This window comes from Sciurus vulgaris (assembly GCF_902686455.1).
Source record: "Sciurus vulgaris genome assembly, chromosome: 1".
NCBI lineage: Eukaryota > Metazoa > Chordata > Mammalia > Rodentia > Sciuridae > Sciurus > Sciurus vulgaris.
Genome location: NC_136461.1, coordinates 112,964,144 through 112,986,813, shown reverse-complemented (window position 1 = coordinate 112,986,813; position 22,670 = coordinate 112,964,144). Strand labels below are relative to the sequence as shown.

The window sequence follows — 22,670 nt, the reverse complement described above, 5'->3', positions numbered from 1 at the left end:
CTCCCAGAATTCTGTCCTGATTTAAGCAGAAACTAGAGGAAACCTTGTAATAGTGGGGTGGGAGGGAGGAATCCAAGCTTCTTCCCGTTCCACTGGCCCAGAAGCTGATCCTGCTAATCTATCCTGCAGACATTGAACATTGAAATCTTCGATTCCCGACCCGTCCCCTGCCCCTTGGTACTGGGTATTGAATCCAGGGCCTCTCGTGTGTTAGTCACTCTACCACCAAAGTACTTCCCCAGCCTTACCCCCTTTTTTTTGAGACAGAGCCTCACTAAATTGCTCAGACTTGTAATCCTCCTGTCCAGTCTCCCCAGTAGTTGGGATTACAGGCAAGGGCCTCTGGGCTCTCATTAGCCTTGGATTCTTAAAACATGAAAGCACCCCAGAGCATGGAGTGAGTTAAGTTCTACAAAGGAAGGAACCTTCCCAGACTAAGATACTAGAAAGGACCTGCAGGACACCCTGGCAGAATTTCCCCTCTTAGACTATCTTATGTAGATTAATTTTCTCTTCACCCTGGGTTCCTCATAAATTCTAAATCATTTCTCACACTCCCTACTGAATAAGGGAGGAGAAGGGGAATCGGTCTTCAAGATTTGTTCTTCTAGTATCTAATTAAGAAGGGTAAGTGAAACATAAAGCCAGAGAGCTGAAAATAGCTGCCTGGAAAGGGCAGGAGCCTGTCAATATACATGCTGAGCTTCCACACCCACAGAGATCTTGCCCAGCAGAAGCCTTCTGAGAGGCTGAGAACCCAAAAGGGATTTGTGAACAACTGCCCCAAGGATCAAGGAAATAGCATGAGAAACAAGCTCAGCATTAGATTGGGGGGGGGGGGGGGTCTCTCAAGAGTCTGTCTCTTTCTCAGGAAAGACTGAGGAAAAACAGTGAGAATGTTGGCAGTTCCTAAGCCAGGGAAAGAGGTAAGTTAGCTAATGGGCTACAAATCTCTTCCCAGGAACATCATGTGGGTTAGTAATCACTTTGGTTGTTTGTCTGTTTTTTAGGAGAGAGGGTTAATAGAGTGAGAGGCAGATAAGCTGCCATCTGTCAGAACAGTTAGTTTTCCTCCAGGAGCAGAGGTTAAGCAGACTCCATGGCTCCCGTTGGCTACAACCTGTTTCTCCCCACCTTATACTGCCAAGAACTAATGGTGAAGCCTCCAGATCTGCACTAGCCAGTATGGTCTCCCAGAGTCATTGATGGCTCTTGAACACTTAAAATGTGACCTTTGGTGTTAGATGAGCTAGCAATGTAAAATACTCTCTGAATTTGAAAGACTTAGTATGAAAATCATGTAAAATATTTTGCAAATTTTTTGTTGATTACATGTTTAAATAGTATTTTGGATACAACAGGTTAAATTAAAATATATTATTAAAAGTAATTTCATTGTTTCTTTTTACTTTTTTAAGATGGCTATTAGAAATCAAGATTATCTATGTGGCTTGCATGATATTAGACAACACTGAAATGTGGACTTGCAAACTGATACACACAGACACACACACAATTCTGTCCATCCCCATGCATAAAATAATTGATATCCTCTTTTGCTAGGCTATGATCTGCTTGTGCTTTGAGAATTGGTCATGACCCGTACTAGGGATGGAACCTAAGGGCACTCTACCATTGAGCCACATCACCAGTGTTTTGTTTTGTTTGTTTGTTTTTTTGGTACCAGGCATTGAACCCAGGGGCACTTAACCACTAAGCCACATCCCCAGTCCCTGTTTTATATTTTATTTAGAGACAGGGTCTCACTGAGTTGCTGAGGCTGGTTTTGAACTTGTGATCCTTCTGACTCAGCCTCCTGGGCTGCTGGAATTATAGGTATGCGCCACCACATCCAGCATCCCCAGTCCTTTTTACTTTATTTTGTTTAACATTTTTTAATTGTAGATGGACACAATATCCTTATTTTATTTATTTTTATGTGGTTCTGAGGATCAAACCCAGTGCCTCCCATGTGCTAGCAAGCGCTCTATACCACTGAGTTACAACCCCAGCTCCCCTTTTTATTTTTTATTTTGACACAGGATCTCACGAAATTGCCAAGGTTAAAGTCCTTGGATTACAGGTATGTGCCACTATGCCCAGCCTTTCTTGACTGATCACTGCTTAGTGCCCAAAGACCTATATGTGAGAGAGGGGCAACTTTTGTTTTCTTAACAGCATCTCAGTTCACATTATTACATATTTTGCTTTTCTGTCTTGAGGTAGAAGCCACTTGAAGGCAGGAAGGTTATATAATCAATTCTTTGTTCTTTCATAAATTCTGTTGCAGATGTTTTCATTGTCTTCAGTGAAGCCAGTAAGTACTTGATGATTAGCCACTCTGCCCACATATACCATCACATTTTGCTTTTTCTAAAAAATATCCCAATTATCTGGCACTTTCACTTCCTAAGAGCCTAAAACCAGGAACAGGACTCTCCCTTTATAAAATCAGTAATCTTGTTATATAGGGCAGTTAGCTTTGACTGCAGAGGAATAAGAAAGAGGGATGGTGGGCAGAGAAAGTGTCTTGGAAGAATTAGGACTTGAGGCCTCATTTCCTCCTGAAGAAAAACCTCCCCAGAATGTGCCTCTGAGTCATGGGGTTCCACCCCGCAATCTTTACCTCACAAGGCTCCCATCCCACATGGCCTGATAGAACATCAGAGATGTGCCCTCAGTCTCTAGGCCAGGAGGATCTGATGAGAACTCCCCCCCACCCTAAAACTAGCTTCTTTTCTCACACTGACACCTCCAATCTAGGGCCACAAATAAAGTGAAGGATTGGAGACATTTTGTTGCCTGCAGCTGTCTTCCCAATTACTGACTGGAGGAGGAGTGAGAGAAGTTCATTGAAATTCGTTTCTGTGAATGTTTAATATTTCAATTAATATGATTAGGTCCAAGCCTGAATGAGCAGCAGGGAGGCAGATCTGCTGAGAAGACACAGAGTAATGAGATCAACAGGGCTGTGGGGTCTTCCCTTCTCCATCCTCAGAGGGCGTGATCTGTTTAGCATCTCCATAAATACCAAGATCAGATTAGAAGGCAAGAAAGGGGCAGTGGGGGTGGGGCACTGCTACCTGGCTCAAAGCTACTTCGGAGATAGACACATTTGAACTTCCTGATTCCCTGGCAGTGGTATCACATCTTCTGACTTCCCACCAGAGTCCCCTACAATTGCCTTCACCCCATCCCCATCTTAAGGTCCTACTGGGAGGACCTGGGCATCCACATGGTGAAGTGTACACAAATCGTTGCACATACATTCCCTCAAATATATGCACCTGTCAGAATGTAGCTCCAGGACACAAAAACCCAGGCTGAGGAAGGATGGCAGGTGGTCAATATGGAATGAAGCAGTAGAAAGAAGGACTGTCTCACCCAAGGTTTAAGTGAAGATAGAAGAGGAAGAAAGGTCATGCTTAACCACTGGCCCCATTTCCAAGAGGAATGTGTGATGTGGGAGTTAAATTCGAGGACATGGGAGTCAGACTGCCCAGGCTCCAATCTCAGCCAGACCTCTTTCTAGCTGCATGGCCTTAAGCAAGTTATTTAATCGCTCTATACCTTGGTTTCTTCATCTGTATTTGGAGATAATGATAGACTCCACATCTTAGGGCAGTGGTGAGGTTTTAATGAGCTAGAAAGTAAAACACACTTGGAATAATGCCTGGGACACTGTAAGTGCCATGTAAGCATGGTTATTATTATTTCACTTCCAGAAGAGGAGACTGTCAGCCTCTGGGATTGTACTGGGACATATTTCAAAGATACAAGCACCGTTGTGAAGACATCAGCCCCACCCTGGGGTGAAGAAGGGAATGACAGAGGTGCAGGTGTTCTACAAAAGCTGTGAGTCCTTGTGGGCAAGCGCCTGTTTGGAAGCAAAGGCTGCCACTACTGAGACTCTGAGTGGGCCCAGTGAGTGGAGGGGCCAAGTTCCCTCCAGACCATGGAGTATACCAATCATGCCTAGAAGTAGAATTGTTTTTTGGGAGAATAATGGTCCCCAGATGTACTCCCCACCACTCCTTTTTACTATCTGACAATTAGAGTGAATCCCATTCCAGGAACTCAGTTCAAGAAAGAAGCAAAGGAAGGAGTAATTTGGCTTAGCTTCCCTAAAGGGGAGCTTGACAGCTGTATTTCTTCCCATTGAAAGAATCAGGAGTCTACTCTTATCAGAGGTTCTTTGCATGAAGTGTTTGTTAAGCACCTACTATGCTTGAGAAAGACACAGCGCTAGACACTGTGAACAGAAAAACACTGAATTAAACGGTGTCTTGGTCTTCAAGGAGCTTACAAGTGAGAGCTCCCGCTGCCGCCTCCCTGCCCACACACTTATACACACAAACGCCCCAGAGGGAAAGAAGGGGGTGTCGGCAAATGCCAGAAAGCTACAGTTTTTCTTGGTTCCTTTTCTGGAAAATATACAATTCTCTTTCTGCCCTCATCTCCACCTGCTCTTCCTTTCTCCACCTCACTTTCCTTTTTTTCCTCTCTGGGTCCCTTCTGCTCTTTCCCCCCAGACTCTGCGACCTGCATCCCTCCCTATCCATGCCTCTCTCCCTCTCAACCCGCCCAACTGTTGTATCCGTGATTTCCTTTCTGTGGTTTCTTTCCTTGGATCCCCACTCTCGGACTCCCAAATGCCAGGCTCCCCTCTCCCCACCCCCAGCTCCCATCTCCTGGGTCTTCTTTTCCAGCACCGGGGACAGCTCCAGCCCCCGGAACAATGGACCCCACCTTAGGGCTCCTCTATAAATTCTCCATCTTAGTGCCTTGCCCAACTCCTGATTAGGAGTAAGATGGGGGAAGGGTTGTTATCAACAGGACCAGCTGCTCTTCTGGGGGCGGGAAAGGAGTCAGGAAGGACGGAGATAGAAAGAGGGCGTGGCTCTTGCCTGGATTGTGCGTCCCTCTCCAGGGTAGAGAATTTGTTTTCTACCCCTGAGACTGACATCACTGATGTCAGGGGAAAGGAGGTGGGAGTGAGGAGGGGGGTGTGGAGGGGGGAGGTTTTTGTTGAGGAGAGCGCGGCCGGAGAGCAGAGCTCCGGGACCCAGGTGACCGGGAAAGCAGGCAGCCCCAGCGGCGGGAGCAGCCAGCAGCAGTCCAGGCCCGGGGAACGGGGTGGGGGTGGGAGGGGGGCTGAGGGGAGGACCTGAAGGGGGGCGGCAGGGCAAAAGGGACCCCCGGAGCCCTGCCGCCATCAGAGATCAAGCATCTGGCATCATTCGGACCCAGCAGAAGGATCAGCCACAGGGGAGGTGTCCTCCCCGGGGAAGCCAACAAGAGATCTACCTGCCCCACATCAGGAGTGGGCCCCCCCTCACTGACGCTGCTGGCAACCATATCAGGCCCCTAACCCCTCAGTCTCCTCCCCAACGCCCTCCTCAGGCCCTTTCCCCCACCTTCGGCTCTCATCTCCACCCCCAGTTCCCAGCCCTCTAAGTCCCAGCACCCCTACCACGACCTAACCCTCTTGGTCTTGGCCACACTGACCCCCATCCTGGGATATTTGCCAGATCTCTGGGAGGGAGATCGTTTGTTTGGGCTATGCCCCCTGGTGGCATGACAGTGTCCGCCTAGACCCCTGACCCCTAGCCCTCAACTCCCTGGGCCTCCTTTGTGTGAAGAGCTGCTCCTCTGCTCAGCAGTGTGGTTGGGGGCCAAAGGGAAAGCCAGCCCAGGCGGGGCCCCCGGCCCCCACCACTTGCCTCCTTGTTGGGCAGCTCCCCTGGCTTTTGGGCCTCTCCCTGCTCCCCTCGGCCCCTCCTCGTGGGCCGCCCCAATGAAGGAGCCGGATGCCATCAAGCTGTTTGTGGGGCAGATCCCGAGGCATCTGGAGGAAAAGGACCTGAAACCCATCTTCGAGCAGTTTGGTCGGATCTTCGAACTGACTGTCATCAAGGACAAGTACACCGGGCTGCACAAGGGTGAGGGGTCAGACTTGGCTGGAGAGGTGGCAGGGATGGACTGGGAGGTTGGGAGGAAGGGAGAAGCCAGGCTGGAGGAATGGAGTGATTGGAAAGGGCTGATATGGAGGTAGAGGTGCCCAGAGGCTGGGGACTGTGGATGGAGAACGTGGAAGAGAACTCAGCTGGAGTGACCAAGGGACTCTAGGATGGAGGACTTGGTGGGTGCTCTTTTGGGCGAAGAGTTTTCAAGAGGCTGCAAAAACATGAACCCCACATATGGAAGGGGTGTCGATATTGTGGATGAATTCAAGAAAGAATGAAGGGACAAGAGAGCTGGTTTGGTAGTTGAGGAGCTGGACAGGTGTGTGTGTGTGTGTGTGTGTGTGTGTGTGTGTGTGTGTGTGTGTTGGGCAGGACTGAGAATCTGGGTAGCTTGAGATAATGTTGGGACAGGGTCAGGACACAGAGGTACCTAGGCTTAAGTGTGGAGATGACCTGGGCAGGGCAGCCCCAGGACTGAAGTGAGGGACCTGAGAAGTAGGGCATGGAGGATAGATTGGTGAGGGTCTGAGTAGTGCAGGGGGACTTAGAAAGTTAAGAGGGAGGACACCCCTGACGTCTCTCTGAGGACTGTGTGCTAAGCAGGGTTGACCCTAGGGTTAGGACTTGGAGAGCTCCAATCACTGGGGATAGGAGGGCCACACTACCTCCCTCCCATCACTGGGCTCAGAGAAAATGTACTTCCGGCTAACTATTCTTCCCTTTCCTTCTCTGTTCTACTCTCTACCCTGTACCTGCCTCCCCTGGAATTAGGGAGACATGAGAAAATAGGGAAAACAGGAGAGGAGAGGGGTGATGATGGCCAAGATGGAGGGAAGAAAAGGCAAAGGAGAGCAGATGAGAGAGAACCAGGCTATGAGTATTTGTCTGGGGATCACAGGCCACCCCAAGCCCCATCTCCTAACAGCCCAGCACCCTCCCTTGTCCATCTCACCAGCATTTAGAGCTCCAGGTCTCTGTCCCACTTCTGAGACAGAATGTCTGCCCCCTCAGAGACCTCCCTGCCCCAGCAGGCAGAAGATGACAAATGGGAAACTCTCCCCAGTCCTCAGTCTTATGGGGGGAGCCTGTTAGGGAGGGGAGACCAGGACTCATCCCCCCATCCTGTCTCTCTGCCCCTGCCCCTCCTTAGGATGTGCCTTCCTGACATACTGTGCCCGCGATTCAGCCCTGAAGGCCCAGAGTGCCCTGCACGAACAGAAGACGCTTCCAGGGGTGAGTCCCATACTTTGCAGGGCCAGGAGGCTGAGAAGGGTCTTTGAGGTGGCAAGGAATTCACCACCCACACACTGAGCAGATTTCCCACCTCCTATCATCACCAGGAAATTCCTCTTTTTAGCGTCTACCTTTCTTACTGCAGATGCATGCATTTTTCTCTTCTTACCTGGAGAGAAGGAAAAGAACCATTAGCAGAGTAAAGGAGTAAATAAACGTGACCTTTCCTTTCCGAGGAGCAGATGCAGCCCCTCCCCCACTTCCCAACCTGCCCACGGACCATGCTACAGGGAATACTTAGCTGGCGGGAGGTGTGGGGAGAAGACTCTGTACACCACGGAGCAAGCACAGGTCAGGCTGAACAGGAGGCACTCTTGTGGCTCTGGAGAGTCAGCCTGGGGGGTTGTGAGATGGGGGAGGGGTGCTGCTGTCCTGAGAATAGGCAGCCGGGGGTCTGCTGGATTGGCAACCTATTGCTAGTTTCTGAATTCAGTCACGCTCCCCTTGGGTCTCCAAGAAAGAGCCTTGGAAACAGAGGCACAGAGCAAGGCCTGAACATGAGGATGCGGGTAGCAGGCAAGGGCAGGGCTTGTATCATTGTGGGGAATCAGGCCTGATCCTGTCAAGTGTGCCCAGGGAGGCTGGGATGGCTCTGATGTGGCCTCCCCACCATAAGGTCACATCTCTTTGTTTCTTCTTCTCAGTCAGCCTTGCAGACTGTCCCAAGCTTGGGCTGACAACTGAGGTTAGGAATAAAGACTCTCAGACCGCGACCCCACCACATACCAACTCAATGGAACTGAAGGGAAAGGAGCCCCCATTCCCTTTAGCTCTTTGTCTTCTGTTTTCTCCCAGACTATGATCCCAGGAAGTACTTCCTGAGATCTAACTCCACCCCTGCTCTCAGCAAACATTTGCTCAGCACAGTCTGGGTGCTGGAGACACATCTGTCCTAGCCTTTATTCCTTCCCGATGTGGGAAGCAGAGAATGGTGCTGAGCAACCATCTCTTCCTGGGAAGGAAACAGACAAGGGATAGGAGTGGGCAGAACAGGATCCAGGAAAATTAGAACTATTTTAACCACTCCCAACTCAAACCCTTGAGAGCTCCTCCCTGGTCTTCAACACCTTAGCCTTGCTGGGAAGGTAAACCTAACTGCCCCTCCCCCAGCCATCTTATCCTACTCAGTAGCAAGAACAGCCATCACCCCACAGAGTAGAGGACCCATGCACGTGAGTGAGCAAGCTCCAGGATCCAGGGTGAGCGTGTGTTCATGCACGCACACATGTGAGCAACCAACAGGCCAGATGTGTGGGGGTGTAGGCAACACATAAGCCTGGTCCCCAATGAGTCCCATCTTTCCTTTCCCTCCCTTTTCTGAAGGCCCCTGTCATATCAACAGTTTTCATATCCATTGCCATTTGTCTTTTCCTGTTGTCTCCCCATTTCAGAGTCTCTGCAGAAACCAGAGGGGGTCAAGGGAAAAAAGAGAGAGAAAAGGAGACCAAAGTGGGGAGTTGGATGAGAGATAGCCAGGGGTCGGTGAGTCCCAAGGGTGGATCCTGCCGCTGGGGGTATCTACCCTGCGTCCAGGACACAAAGAGGTGCTGTCTTCCCTTCCTGAGGCCCCAGAGTTGGGGATGAGGGAAAAGGGAGCCCGGGTTAATGATTGTCTAGCCCTGCTCCAGAGCTTCCAGGTGACACAGAGTTCCCACACTGGCCTTCGCTGTAGGGGACAGAATCCAGAGGGATCTGACAGCTTCCAATAGGAGATAAGGTGTTCCATTCTCCCACAGACATGCCTCTATGCTAGGGGTTTGGGGGAGCTGACCCAAGGCATTCAAGGCAAGCAGATGTCTGCAAGCAAGTCCTACCTGACCTTTTGTACCCTCTTGGTTCCTTTCTCCTGCCATCTGCCTTCTCCCTTAGACAAGTGTGTGTGTGTGTGTGTGTGTGTGTGTGTGTGTGTGTGTGTGTGTACAGTGTGTCAAGTTGCTGCATGATTCTGTTGGGGAGTTCTTCCTATTCTGTAATCTCCAAGCCCTCCTATTGCAGATCCCCCTCCTGCTCAGTACTGTGGATTGACCCCAGGGGCACTCTACCACTGAGCCACATCCCCCAGCCCTATTTTATATTTTATTTAGAGAAAGGGTCTCACTGGGGGCTTGGGAGATAGCTCAGTTGGTAAAGTGCTTGCCTTGCAAGCACAAGGCCCTGGGTTCAATCCCCAGCACCACAAAAAAAAAAAAAAAAAAAAAAAAAAAAAAAGGGTCTCACTGAGTTGCTTAGCACCTCACTTTTGCTGAAGCTGGCTTTGAACTGGAGATCCTCCTGCCTCAGCCTCCCAAGCTTCTGGGATTATAGTTGTGCACCACAGTGCCCAACCCTTGCTCCCCATCTTTATTACCCCCAAATCTAGAAGGTGCTACCATATTAGAGTAGTGTTTTGGGCTGCATAGAGGAAGAATGGGAGTTGTGTCTATGACTATCAAGCCCTACTTTCTGTTCTCTCCACTAAAAGTTCCCAGGGGCTGCTCTGCTCCAGGTCCCTGAATGGGTCCTGTGAGCCAGGTGTTGTCTCCTGGAGGCAGATGTGTGAAGGATGCCTCTGTCTGTCCTCTTCTTTTCCCTCCACTCTGCACTGAAATCCCACTCTGCAGACAAGGGCCTTCCCTGTCAGCTTGCTGCTGGGAAAGTGGGCTAGGGCTTCACCTGTGAGTGGTCCAGGACACAGGGAACAAGTGTGAAACCAGGAGTGGCAAGGCCTGCACTCTCAAAATAATTAGATTTTGTGGGAACAATGAGCTCTTCTTGAAAAGGGGGCTTTGCTCTTGGTGAGAAGGATGGGGACTTAAAATGATCCTGTTGGAGGCAGCTCAGGGATTCCTGGTTGGGGTATAAATTGACCCTTCCTCTTTGGGAGGCCCTGGGGAGGGCTTATCACCTGGTAGATGGTAGCTAGGGAAGAGGCGCCTGCCTGGTTGCCAGGTAAACAGGGCACAGCTGGACTCAGGGGAGGGGGGCAGGTGTGCCAGAGCTGAGCTAACAAAGCCTGAGCTTCCCACAGGAAGTGCTAGGCCAGGAAGAAGGAGGCTGGAAATGGGCACTGAGGGCATGGAGAGAGTCTGTGAGGGTGTGGAGGAGTTTTCGTCACCATGGTCCATGCTGTGGCCTATGCACTAGTGTGTGTCTTTGTGTGAATTCACATCAGCTGTGATATTTATTGCTATGCTATTTTTGTTCCTGCAAGTCTGTGCAGGGAGGGAACCACATCCTTTCTCTCTAGGTCCCAGGTTCCCCAACTCCAACCAGAACGGCAAATCCCTAAGGGCCTGTTGGGAAGGGGTTAGTGCCAACCATAAGAATCCCCCTGTGCTGAGCCCCTGGTGGGGTGAGCTGAGGCTATGCCAAGGTATCTGTGAGGAAATTTCCTGACTGTTTTGGTTACAGTGCAGGAGAGGAAGAGGTGAATGACCATGAACCCCCAGAACTTCTGACTCCAGCCCTTGCCTTCACACACACACACACACACACACACACACACACACCACACACACACACACACACACACACACTCCTAAGGAGATTGAACCTCAGATGGGATAATCCCAGATTGGTGGGAGATAAAGCTGGGGGCATGTTGGCTGGAGGATTTGTGGACTGTGACCTCCCTCCCCTACCAGCTGCTCTCAGATCCAGAGATCTGGGTGTTGGGCCTGGGGCAGGAGTGCCATTTGAGGTGGGATTTAGATTTGATCCAAGGCTGTGAATACCTAACTAGCAGAGTGCCAGGCATGCTCTAGTACATGGGACCAGCGTAGAAGGTGCAGGGGGTAGCTGTCATTTCTGCATTTTGGGTTGAGTGATTCCACACAAAGTCTCCAATTGCTAGGGCATCAGAGCTGAAGGGAACCTGACTGAAGACCACCTGGTCTGCCCCCTTGTTTTTCAGATGAAGAAGTTGATAGGCAGAGGAAAGAGTGACTGGACAGATCCAAGGTCATACAGCTAGTGAATTGCAGGGCTGGTCCATCATCTCAGGTCTCCTAACCCATAGTCCCACCCTCAGAATGCAAATGAACAGTTTGTTTAATTTTAATTGTGTTTATTTATTGGTCACTGGAACTAGGACTGCCCCACCATCAGATGAATGAGGGGGGACAGGTGTGATCCCAGTGGTCACACTCCTCAGACACTGTATGCTGAATCCTCCATTTCCAGTTCCTACAATGCTCCCCATCCTGCCTAAGGAAATCAACCTGTGGGAGTCATTTCCAAGTCCTCTCACCAGACAGACATGGAGAGTGGAACTAGGAATTTCTCCATTTCCCAATGAAGACTGAACAAAGGGAGATACTGCCGGGTCAGGGAGAGGGTAGAGCTCTGGAGGACTTCTGAGCCAGAGAGAATTGTGAAGGAGCACGGGACATTCTCTGTTCTTTTAGAGCTGTCTCCTCTATCTAGACAGCAAGGATTTGCTCTGGAGGAGGGAGGCAGGAGAAGGGACAGTATGGCCCCTACAAGGCTTGCTCTGCACACCTCCCTCCAGGACCAGGAAGCTTTCCTGGCCCCTCCCCCACCTCCCAGCCCCCACCAAATCCTCCACCCCCAGCATACCCTGTTCCCACCCCCCCTCCCCACTCCTTCTCCGGGTGTGTGGAGCAGCAGAAGTGATGACGTCACCACGGTCGCCAGGGCGACGGGGACGGATAAATCAGGCTGAGTGGGCGGTTGCCATGGTGCGCATTCTCCGTTGCCACGGAGACTGGGCATCTGCTCCCTTTGTGCTGCCCGAGTGCCTTCCCCCTGGGGTCAAGGGGTGTAGGGGGGCAGAAAGAGAAGCAGACACACCTCCAGGGGTCAGAAGGAAGTCTGGGCCTCTGTGGGGTCTCCCTCAGTCTAGAGTCCTCCTTGGGGGCTTCTCCATGGGGCCGCCTGTGTTGCTTCTACTTTGTAGAAGGGAGGCAGTTCTTGTTGAATAGCCCCTTGGTTGGATATTGTCTCAGGACCTGGGTCCTGTGGACAGATCCCCTTCTCCCCTAAGAAGAGTAGCACCTAATCCCAGTCTAGGCATCTGGGACCAACCTGAGCCAGTGTGCCCCATGAACATCTTCCTCTTCATCCTCTCTCTCTACTGCCTCTAATCCCCTCAGGTCCTAATCCTAGACAAGATTAGGCCTTGCCCTTGATGCCCATGGGAAACTTAGAGGGCTGGGGAAAACTGCCTGGGTCTAGGGCTTGCTCCCTTCAACCTCTCTGTAGGTCCTGGCACAGGGAGGGCTCTTGGGAGTTCAGAGGAGGTCCCTAGAGTCTGCCTTCTCTTTTCTTCTTCAGATGAACAGGCCCATCCAGGTCAAGCCAGCCGACAGCGAGAGTCGAGGAGGTAGGTTCTGCACGTTTAGACTCCATACCTCTCTTTCCCACCCGCGGGCTCAGGGCTTGGAGGAGATGAGGGGAAGCCTTTCTCAAGGAAGAAAGTCTGATCATTCTGAAGAGTTCCCAGTCAAGATGGAGATAGGAGTCATTGATGGAGATTTGGCCCTCAATAGAGATGGCAATACTGAGGCTCAGTGGAGTGCAAGATGAGAGCTGATGAGAATTTTATGGAACTGTCCCCTACTCCCCAGTCATCACCCACTTCACACCCTAGAACCATTGGTCCCCAGGCTGAGAGAAGTAGTGGCAGGAGCTCCAGAGAAGAGAGAAAGGTGAAGGGGCTGGGCAAGCACCCAGGAAGCCTGAGCATGTGCTTCCTCCTGTGCCCTACCCGCCAGAAGACCGGAAGCTCTTTGTGGGGATGCTAGGGAAGCAGCAGACAGATGAAGACGTCCGGAAGATGTTCGAGCCATTTGGGACCATAGACGAGTGCACTGTGCTCCGGGGACCAGATGGCACCAGCAAAGGTAGTCACCCATTGTCCAATTTCCCCAGAGGCCTTCAAGCCTTCCTGCCCCTCCCTGCTGGTTCCTTATCAATTGGACTCCGGTGGGGGCCTTGAGGCGGGAGCTCAACCCCTCTCTTCTTAATTTCCACCTAGGCTGCGCCTTCGTGAAGTTCCAGACCCATGCTGAGGCTCAGGCCGCCATCAACACCCTCCACAGCAGCCGGACCCTGCCTGTGAGCCCCACTCCCTTCCCCACAGGCCTCCCCTTCCCACCAGGCCCTGGCACAAAGGGGCAGTCCACTCAGGATAGGACTCTCCATTTATTTGAAAAGAATGTTCTGGCAGAAAAACCAAACCTTTTATGGTCATCTGTCAAATAACATTTCCCCACCTCTCCTCTCCTATACCCACTTCATCTTCAGTCCAAACTCCCTCACCCTCCATTCCTCAGCCCTTCCAGCCTCTTGCATCCCTTTCTGAAGCCCCATGCATGTTGATTCTGATGCCTGCACATTAGAGCTGGGTCAACTGAGTGCATTCTGGGCACTCCCCAGCCAAACAAACCTCCAAAACAACTATCCAGCTCTGAGGGTTGTGTGCATCCCCTAACTGGCAGTTCTCTCTAGTGGAGGTTGGGCAAACCTTGAGCAGGGGCTCAGTGGAGAAGAGACAGCATGGGATAGAGAACCATATTAGGTGACCCCAGGCTCCTTCAGCTCTAGAGCCTACGATTCTACAACAATCCTTGCAAATGTCCCAGTGTGTTTTTTATTCAGCTCTGGCTGGTGTTAAAATCTGAGGCCATATCCACTGAGCATGCCATGAGGAACAGGCTGTGGGGGAAGGAGTTGCACAAGGGAGGTGGGGCAAGATTAAACTTGCTGTGGCTCTTCTACCAAGGGGAAGATTTCCAGCTCAGAACCCTCACAGAGAAGCCAGCGATGCCTTTCCATACCAGTAGGCCTTTCACTTTTCCAGCACATGTCTTCACATTCCTCAACTCTTTCTAACCTTTTGCACATCCTAGCACAGGGGAAGGGTAGAATTAGAATCTCCCCATTTGACATGGACAGAATGGTGGCTTCTGTCCCAAAGATGCCAGTGCATGAGGGTGGGACTTGAGGCCAGGTGTTGAGGGCCCCTGAGGAAGAGAGGTGCTGACTCTCTTTCTCTGACCTGCATGTGGGGCCCATGCCCAGGGTGCCTCCTCCAGCCTGGTGGTGAAGTTTGCTGACACAGAGAAGGAGCGAGGTCTCCGTCGAATGCAGCAGGTGGCCACCCAGCTGGGCATGTTCAGCCCCATTGCCCTCCAGTTTGGAGCCTACAGCGCCTACACCCAGGCCGTAAGCACTGTTCCTTTCCTGGACCTGGCCCATCCCCATGTCTTTCCTGGCCCCTGTGTCCTGCCCCCCATCTTCCCAACACACTAAGACCCAGGTCTCAAGAGTTAGGCCAGGGTGCAGGAGGCCTGGCCCTACTCTCATTTCCTCATCTCTCCAGCTGATGCAGCAGCAGGCGGCCCTGGTAGCGGCTCACAGTGCCTACCTCAGCCCCATGGCCACCATGGCTGCTGTGCAGATGCAGCACATGGCTGCCATCAATGCCAATGGCCTCATCGCCACCCCCATCACCCCATCCTCAGGTGAGGCCTGTGCAGACAATGCTGGGCTAGGCATAAACAGGGCAAGACCAGGGAACTATAGCATGGTAGTGGGGGAAGGGGAGACGATGGGGTCCAGGAGGGGCTCTAGGGTCAGAGAATAGCTTGCTTGCTCCTATCTGCCCTCAGACTTGCTGACTAGTTCTCTGCATCTCTGTGTGTCTGCTTTTCTGCTCTGCCTCTGTTGCTTTCTCCTCCCCAGGAACCAGCACCCCTCCTGCCATCGCTGCCACGCCTGTCTCTGCCATCCCAGCTGCCCTGGGCGTCAACGGCTACAGCCCGGTGCCCACCCAGCCCACTGGGCAGCCTGCCCCTGATGCTCTGTATCCCAACGGGGTTCATCCCTACCCAGGTGGGGCCCTCTGCCTGCCCACCCTGCCCCAGATCCATCCAAGCCACCTTTCCTGTCCTGGCAGTCATGCCACACCTTCCCTCTCTAGCCTCAGGGTTCCAGGGGCTTTGTCAGGCTCTTTCACCCTGAGCAGGGATGCTCTTGTTCTTGGCCAGGGAAGCTGAGGCTTAGAGAGTTGAAATGGTTCAACTCATCCAGGGTTGCAGGCCAGTCAGACTCAAGTCCTCCCCTCTCTCTGGACCACGGGCATTACCCCTTCTCACCCCACACCCCACACCCAGATGAGGCTCCCCTCCCCACTGCCCAGTCTCTGCTCAGAGAGGTGCTGGTGGGTCTCCTGCTGTGTGCCAGGCCCATTCAAAGTCCCTGCTGCTCTCTTCAGCCCAGAGCCCCGCAGCCCCTGTGGACCCCCTGCAGCAGGCCTACGCAGGGATGCAGCATTATACAGGTGAGCCTCCTTACACAGGCCCCTGCCCAGGCGGGAGGGATGACAAGAGGAAAAGAGACCCGGACAGTGGATCTGGGCTTCTCGGCTCTCTGCTGACTACCCTCTTCAGACTTTTCTGACAAGCCTCACCCATAAGGATGGATCTTGAGGGGAATCACACTCAAGGGCTGAGGGAGTTCCTTTCCTGACCATCTCTCTGTGCTGTGGATTCCATTGGCCTGGGCTACGGGGAGGGAGACAGATCTGGCTGGGAGGAGTCAGGGGAGCCCCATTAGCTCTCTCTGTTCTCCCCACCCCAGCAGCCTACCCAGCGGCCTACAGCCTAGTTGCGCCTGCGTTCCCGCAGCCTCCAGCCCTGGTCGCCCAGCAGCCTCCACCACCGCCTCAACAGCAGCAGCAGCAACAACAGCAGCAGCAGCAGCAGCAACGAGAAGGTGCCAGCCCTGGGCAGGGTCCTCATAGCCACAAGCCAATGGGATATGAATGTCCTCGTTGTGGTCTCAGGGACTTCTGATTACCCTATTGCCAAACCCAGCTCCTGCCCATGTTGTGGGGTTGAAAACAAGTGGGGAAGAGGTAGCTGGAGCCCCCTGGCCCAGCTACTGGGAGCTAGGATTGGCAGGTCCTCCTGGGATCTGCTTTCCCCAGGACCTCTGTTGCTTAAGTCTACATCTCCCAAACACTGAGCTCTTCCTTCGGTCTCTGCTGCTACCCAGGCCCTGATGGCTGTAACATCTTCATCTACCACCTGCCCCAGGAGTTCACGGACTCAGAGATCCTCCAGATGTTTGTCCCCTTTGGCCATGTCATCTCAGCCAAAGTCTTTGTTGACCGGGCTACCAATCAGAGCAAATGTTTTGGTAAGAATATGATGATCCAAAAGATGAAGTATACTTTTCGTTGTTGTTCCAGGCCAGTCAGACTCAAGTCCTCCCCCCTCTCTGGAGCACATGCATTACCCCTTCTCACCCCACACCCCACACCCAGAAACTCTACATTAGAACAAGGTCTGATACAATTGAAAGCATTATGGTCACAATGGACCCTGTATTTGACATCCCGCATATCCAAGGACATGACAGAACCATCTTTGACACACACAAATCCCATATGAGTTGCTGCCCGAGCTCATCTCTTCCTGTAGAAAATCACAGCTTCATCTTTCTTGTTAGGACCAGCCTTGGTCAGAAATATAGCTCAGAGGTAGAGCGGGTGCTTAGCATGTGTGAGGCCCTGGGTTTGATCCTGGACATATACATACACAAAAATCCCACCCTGCCAAATTCATGCTTGATGAAGTCAAATAGGCTCAGTCTAGGGATTTTTTTTTTTTTTTTTTTTTTTTTTAAAAGGAAGTAGCTTTTAGTTACTTCACATCTTTGAAAGTCTGCTCCAGGGACCTTGTTTCGAAAGCCATGTAGAGTCTGGAAATGACAGTTTTCAAAAGGTCATTTCAGACATATTCAGGCTGAGGAAGAGGCCACCCTGCAAATAATGCTGGAAAGAGTGTCCTTGTTCTATGAGTGACAGGACTGGGATCATGCATTCAACCCACCAATCAACATATTCTTTCTGAATGCCTTCCATGTGCCAAGCAGTATTCTAGGCATTAGGGAGACCTAGAGGAAATAGGGTAGTTCTAGAAAACTGAAGAAAAAGCCCTATCCCTGAGCACAGGAAAGGGAGGTGGGGCCGGGCTGGGCCTTATGCCCCTCTCACCTCAGGCTTTGTGAGTTTCGACAATCCGGCCAGTGCCCAGGCTGCCATCCAGGCCATGAATGGTTTCCAGATCGGCATGAAGCGCCTCAAAGTCCAGCTAAAGCGGCCTAAGGATGCCAACCGGCCCTACTGAGAGCCCCAGGTGGGTGCTGCTTCTGTCTTTTGCCCTCCCTCTCCAACCCCCACACATTGCAGCCAGGGCCCTCATGTGTACCACCCATCCCTTCCTCCACCATCCTCAGGGGTGCCCACTCCCATCCCTACTCCTGACTCTGGGCAGGAGAAGCTGGGATCTGGGAAACTCCCTCAGCTGTTGTTCAGCCATCTATCTCTCACGTTCTCTCTTTCTCTCCCTCACACGCACACATACACACACACATATACACACTCCATGTGAGCCCAGAAGGAACCAAGTCTGTATCTATCTGTATCCACCCCACATCTTCCACGATATCTGTTCTCGTTTGTCTGATCAGTGTCCACGTGTCTGTGTGTCTCTTGCTTTCTGGTTTTCCTTTGGGTTGGATGGAATTAGGAGAGCAGGTGTGGGGGAGCAGGGGTTTGTTTTAGAGTACTGGAGGGTCCTAGAATTGCTGGTTTCTGGATCTCTGTTCTCCTGATGGCGGAAACACCAGGACCCCATTGCCCTGATGTTCAGGTGATTTCCATACATAGCAGTGGACCCTGCACCCCTGGGGCCAGGAGAGATCACAGGACAGATCGGGGGAGCTCAAACTGCAGGGCTCTTGGGAGTCACTTTGGTTTAGGTGGAGGTGGTTGGAATGTTGCATTACCTGTAAATTTCACTTATCAGGCCCCTTCCACCCTACTGTCGGCCAGCATCCCAACCTCAGGGCCACAGATCTGTGTGCCTTGGTTATTTTTGTGTTGTTTAATCTCCTTTGGACTAAACCCTGAAAAAAAAAAAAAAAAAACACAACCCAAGAACAATACCCACGTTTTCTGTTTCTCCCCTTTCCCCCCCAATCCTGGCTGCTTAACTCCCCCCACCCTGGGGGGCCCCCCAGCCCAGGGCCCGTGTCCATTGTCGGCTGAAGCCCCCATCCCCGGACCCCTGCTCCGGGCCCCTGTAAGTTGCATGGAACGAGCGTGTTGTCTTTGGAGCCAAATGTTTGTTATTTGGGGAGGGGCCATGGAGGGAAGCGCCCCCCAGCCCAGGGACAGGGCCGGGGGCAGCTCGCGGGATGTGCTTGGTCAACAGTGGTTGGTGACTGTGGTCTGTGTTCTGTGCATTTCTCTCTTGCTTTTTTGTTCCTTTCCAAAAAGGAATGAGAACACTGCTTAGAGGCTGGGGGCAGTCTCACCCCATGAGACTCCATCCCTAAATCCAATCCTGGGTCCACCCTGGCCTTCTTGCGGATGCTCCCTCTCTCTTTCCAGGTGTCTGTCTGTCTCATACATGCACCTCCTTCTCCCTTCTCTTAGTTCTCTATGCCTGCCTGTTTGTTGTCTCATTTCTTTACCTTTCTCCCCTCTAGGTCTCTGCCTCTCTTCCAGTCCTTATTTTTCTCTTGGGCTGTTTGACTATTTCTTTCCTAATAGCCTTTGGTTTCTATATCGTTCAACTCCCTTCCTCCCCAACTCCTCTGTTCCTGGCCTTTGCTCTCATGGCTGGGGAGGCCAGATGGTTCCATTTGGAATGAGGCCTTTCTGATGACCTGCCTTCCTCAGGCAGCCCCATCTTAGATGCCACCCACCCCAGCCACCTCCCTTTCCCCAGAGCCTGTGACCAGCACTGCTGGCCATCTTCCCCATGCTTCACATGTTTCCTTCCTCCACAGGTCTGGAGATACCAGAGGAAGGGGCGCCTCACACCCTCTTCCCACAACTGGCTCCGGCCCTCTCTGCACATCTGCCCTGGGCCTTGATTTGGCTCTGGGGCAAAAGCTGCTTCATGGCCCTGGGGGCACAGGACACTGGCCCACTCCTACCACCCCGCCTCTCTGAAGGGCCGTGGCTTTGCTTCCCTGGCTCCAAGGGCCTATTTCCTCCCAGGTGCCCTTTTGGCCTTTGCGAGGGAGAAAGGAATAGGATGGAAGGTTCCACGGTATCTGCCTTCTGCTAGGGCTCCTGTGATGGGCCTTCTGTGCCCAGTGTTCATACTTGCCTCCCCACCCAGTGGGCCTGTTCTAGCTGTGAAGGCCCAGGGTGGGCAGCAGGCCTCCCACACACTCCCCAAGCCCACCCTCACCCCAGCCTCTTCCCCGCAGTAGGGGCTTCTCAGAAGCTGGCCTCACACCCCCCTCCACCCTCAGCTAGAGGTAGGATATCCCTGAATCCCGGGCTCCCAGCCCTAAAACTCACTGCCTCCCCCAAGGGCCCCCTCCAAGGAGGGTGTGGGGGAGCCCTGAGGGCTGCCTCTCCGCCAGTCAGCCACAGAGACCCTCCTCCTTTCACGAGGAAAAGACCTCCCCCTGAACCCCTAAAAATGTTTACAGTCTCTGCTGGCCCCCTCCATGTAAATACCACGACCACCCGTGCGTTATCCAGCCCGCCCGGCCCAGCCCGGTCGCTGCCATCTCTCTTTCTGGGAGTTTAGACAATTTTGCCCTTGGATTTTTTTCTCACTCTCTTGATTTCTCCCTTTGCTTTTGGGGGGTAACTGGGTATTTGGGAGGAGGGGTGTGGGGAGGGCTAAAGGGGTTTATTACCTGATCATTTTCTTTAGGAAGAGGTTTTAGGGAAAAGAAAATGGGGTGGGGGTGGGAGTGGTAAGGGGAGACTGGGGAGTCAGTTTCAGACAGTTCTCTATGCTTAACTTATTTATTTATTGCATTTTACTTTTAAAGAGTTGGTCTTTTCTGTCTAAATAAAGAAAAAAGTTTAAAAAGCATCAAATAAGAGTCTTGGAAGGTTAAGGGTAGGGGATTGGATGGGGAGGGAGGGAGGTAAAGAGAATGAAGTTCGGGAGAAGAAACTATCCAGGAGCACGGCCCTTGCTTGAGCAGTGTCCAGGCCTTGTTTGTAGCTTCATGATTCTATTCTTCCACCCTGCTGTGGGGCTTAATTCTGTAATGTTCTGTGGAATTGGACACAGGGAGAAGGTCTCTTGGGAACCCTGTACCCAGCCACATCACTCTGAAGGCTGGGGAATTGGAGTCTTACATTCTGAACCTCTATTTCTGCATCACCATGTGTTAACCACCATCGTGTGTGATTCTGTTCTAGGTCCTTAATGTGCATTTCTTCATTTAGCCTCCCAAGAACCCCATGAGGCAGGATATAATTTTACAGACAGGGAAAGGGAGGTTTTGAAGGTTAACTATCTTACCCAGAGCCACAAAGCCAATAAGGAAAGGCTATAGGTAGACTCCAGGTACCATGATTCTGTCTCCTCACCTGTTCTCCGGACTGAGGCAAAGATCCCAAGAAGTGTGGAGCAGGCTGTTGCAGTGACCTCCATCCAGTAGAGGGTAGACTCTATAAGCTCTAAGTTCCTTCCAGTTCAGATCCTTCTCTGTGCATCTCTTTAGGGCTGGGCTCAGGAGGATTACACAGGTGTAGCCTTTGACTTCATGGCACATGGGCCACTTGGCTAGTAGGCAGCAACCTGCTCACCTTCCAGCTCTGATCTGGCCTTAGGCCAGAGTTGTTTGGTGAAAATACCACAGGCTTAAATCCCCACAACTCACCTCACTTCTGCCTCCTCTTTACAGTGCTTCAGACGAAGTATATTTAAAAAGAGAAGCAGAAAGTGAAGTACTATGGAGACAGATCTGTGGATGTGGTTTCAGGGGGAAAAAACCCAGTACTTGGGTTGGTAGAGATCAAGGATGGGATCTTTCAGTAGAATCTTAGCCTAGTTCATGACATCTAAAAATCTCAAACAGTAGTGTGTGTGTGTGTGTGTGTTGTCAGAGATGGGAAGAAGCCTAAGAAGAGGACCAGCAGGAGTTGGTATTCAATATTTATGAATTTATCCTTGAGCTGTCTCAGTTTCAGCAGCTTGTGAGTCAGAACAGAAAGATGAAAGGTAGGTTTTAGACCAAGAGCCTCTCCCAGAGAAACTGTCTGGTGGGCTTTCTCCTGGGATACAGGTGTGTAGGTGGGGTGTTACACTAGCGAGTCCTCTCCTTCTGCCTGTCTTCCCCAAGCTCGGGCAGTGCTGAGGTGTGGCAGCCCCTCATACAAACAGTGACTACCTTTATTGTCTGTTCTTTTATGATAATCAAGCTATATTCAAATATTAATAACATAAAAAGCAGGAAAATAACTTCTCGAGGCAGAAGAGTGGAACTGGCATGTTAATAACAGGGATAGGGGAAAGTTTCAGTTGTAGAAATGAAAACACATTTAGGCAGACTGAGGTTAGGCAGAACTGAGGTGATAAAACCATGGAGGGGGTGCTCAAGGGAAAGCCCTGAACAATTTCTTCAGTGTGTTCTCATTCCCCTTTCTATATTTTTAGAGCTTTGAAATGTATACACAGAACAGAGGTGTCTCCATTTCCTTTGGGGTTGGACCCTGCTGGCTTGAGAGCCATGGCCTCTTTTCAGAGTTTCCTTTGTCTTTTAATTCTCTTGCTAAAATTTCAAAGCCTTTCTCAGGTTTGGCTTACAGTATTTGAGACTGAAGGAACTCCCTTTCATAGCCAAGCCTCCTTCTCTTCTCCAAATCTGAGAACTTCCACTGCAGAGACCCAAACTCCTGTTTCTAATAAAACCCTGTCCTCTGACCCCTTTCTGTTTTCCTAAGGACTCAGCTTCCTCATAATTGGAGTTTCTCTCCAATATACTGCAATCTTTCACCCACCTTATAAAAAGGTGTTATGTGTTCAGCTATATGTTCCTAAACTGAATTTCCTCCTGAACTAAATTTTGTTATTACTTTTTCTCAATGTACCCACTAGAGCCTAAATTTGGGTTCCCCTTTCACTCACATTTCATGTCCAATCTAGCTGCAAAGCCTCAGCTAGGTCCATGTCCAAATCACTGCTTGTTCACCACTGTATCCCCACCACCCTGGACAGTGTCCAGAACACTACTATTATAGGTGTGTGCCACTGCAAGGTGCTTAGGAAATAATTAAATGATGGCTAACATCTGTACTGGATTTCCCACCCATGCCTAAATAGTCCAAGGCTAAAACAGTTTCCCCCCAAAAGTCTCAACTCTTAATTATTTCTATATTTTAGTCATACAGACATAAAACCTTTGGAGTCTTTTGCTTCTCTCATTATAAATAAATTCCATATTATTAAATCATGAAAGGTTTTACTTTGCCATTTTTTCTTATTTATTTCCTTCCAATTATCCACTCCTTCTACTTATTAGCTGCAACTGATAAAAAAACAAAACTTTGTCTCTCTTCTTTTCCTCTTCCCCCACCCCCTCTCCCTCCTCACACCTCCCTGGCACCAAGGTTCTCTAGGTTCTTACTTTTCACTT

At 51.2% G+C, this 22,670-nt stretch overlaps 1 protein-coding gene across 9 annotated transcripts; it reads left to right on the top strand.

Annotated features, from left to right (window-relative positions):
- Positions 1-5,038: 5,038 nt before the first annotated feature.
- On the top strand, positions 5,039-22,516 carry CELF3 (CUGBP Elav-like family member 3). 9 transcript variants are annotated; one of them, XM_079137230.1, is made up of 14 exons: positions 5,039-5,069; positions 5,837-5,942; positions 7,117-7,199; positions 12,534-12,582; positions 12,974-13,102; positions 13,237-13,316; positions 14,283-14,426; positions 14,584-14,725; positions 14,946-15,095; positions 15,478-15,543; positions 15,843-15,977; positions 16,260-16,403; positions 17,268-17,404; positions 19,065-22,515. In XM_079137230.1, exons 4-13 carry the CDS (start codon positions 12,534-12,536, stop codon positions 17,393-17,395), a joined length of 1,167 nt encoding a protein of 388 aa, XP_078993356.1. In that variant the 5' UTR covers positions 5,039-5,069; positions 5,837-5,942; positions 7,117-7,199; the 3' UTR covers positions 17,396-17,404; positions 19,065-22,515. The 9 variants fall into 9 exon arrangements, with proteins under 9 accessions (XP_078993356.1, XP_078993350.1, XP_078993349.1 ...); XM_079137224.1 differs by lacking the exon at positions 5,039-5,069 and having other exon boundaries at positions 5,163-5,942; positions 12,977-13,102; positions 19,065-22,516; XM_079137223.1 differs by lacking the exon at positions 5,039-5,069 and having other exon boundaries at positions 5,163-5,942; positions 15,846-15,977; positions 19,065-22,516.
- The last annotated feature ends 154 nt before the right edge of the window (positions 22,517-22,670 follow it).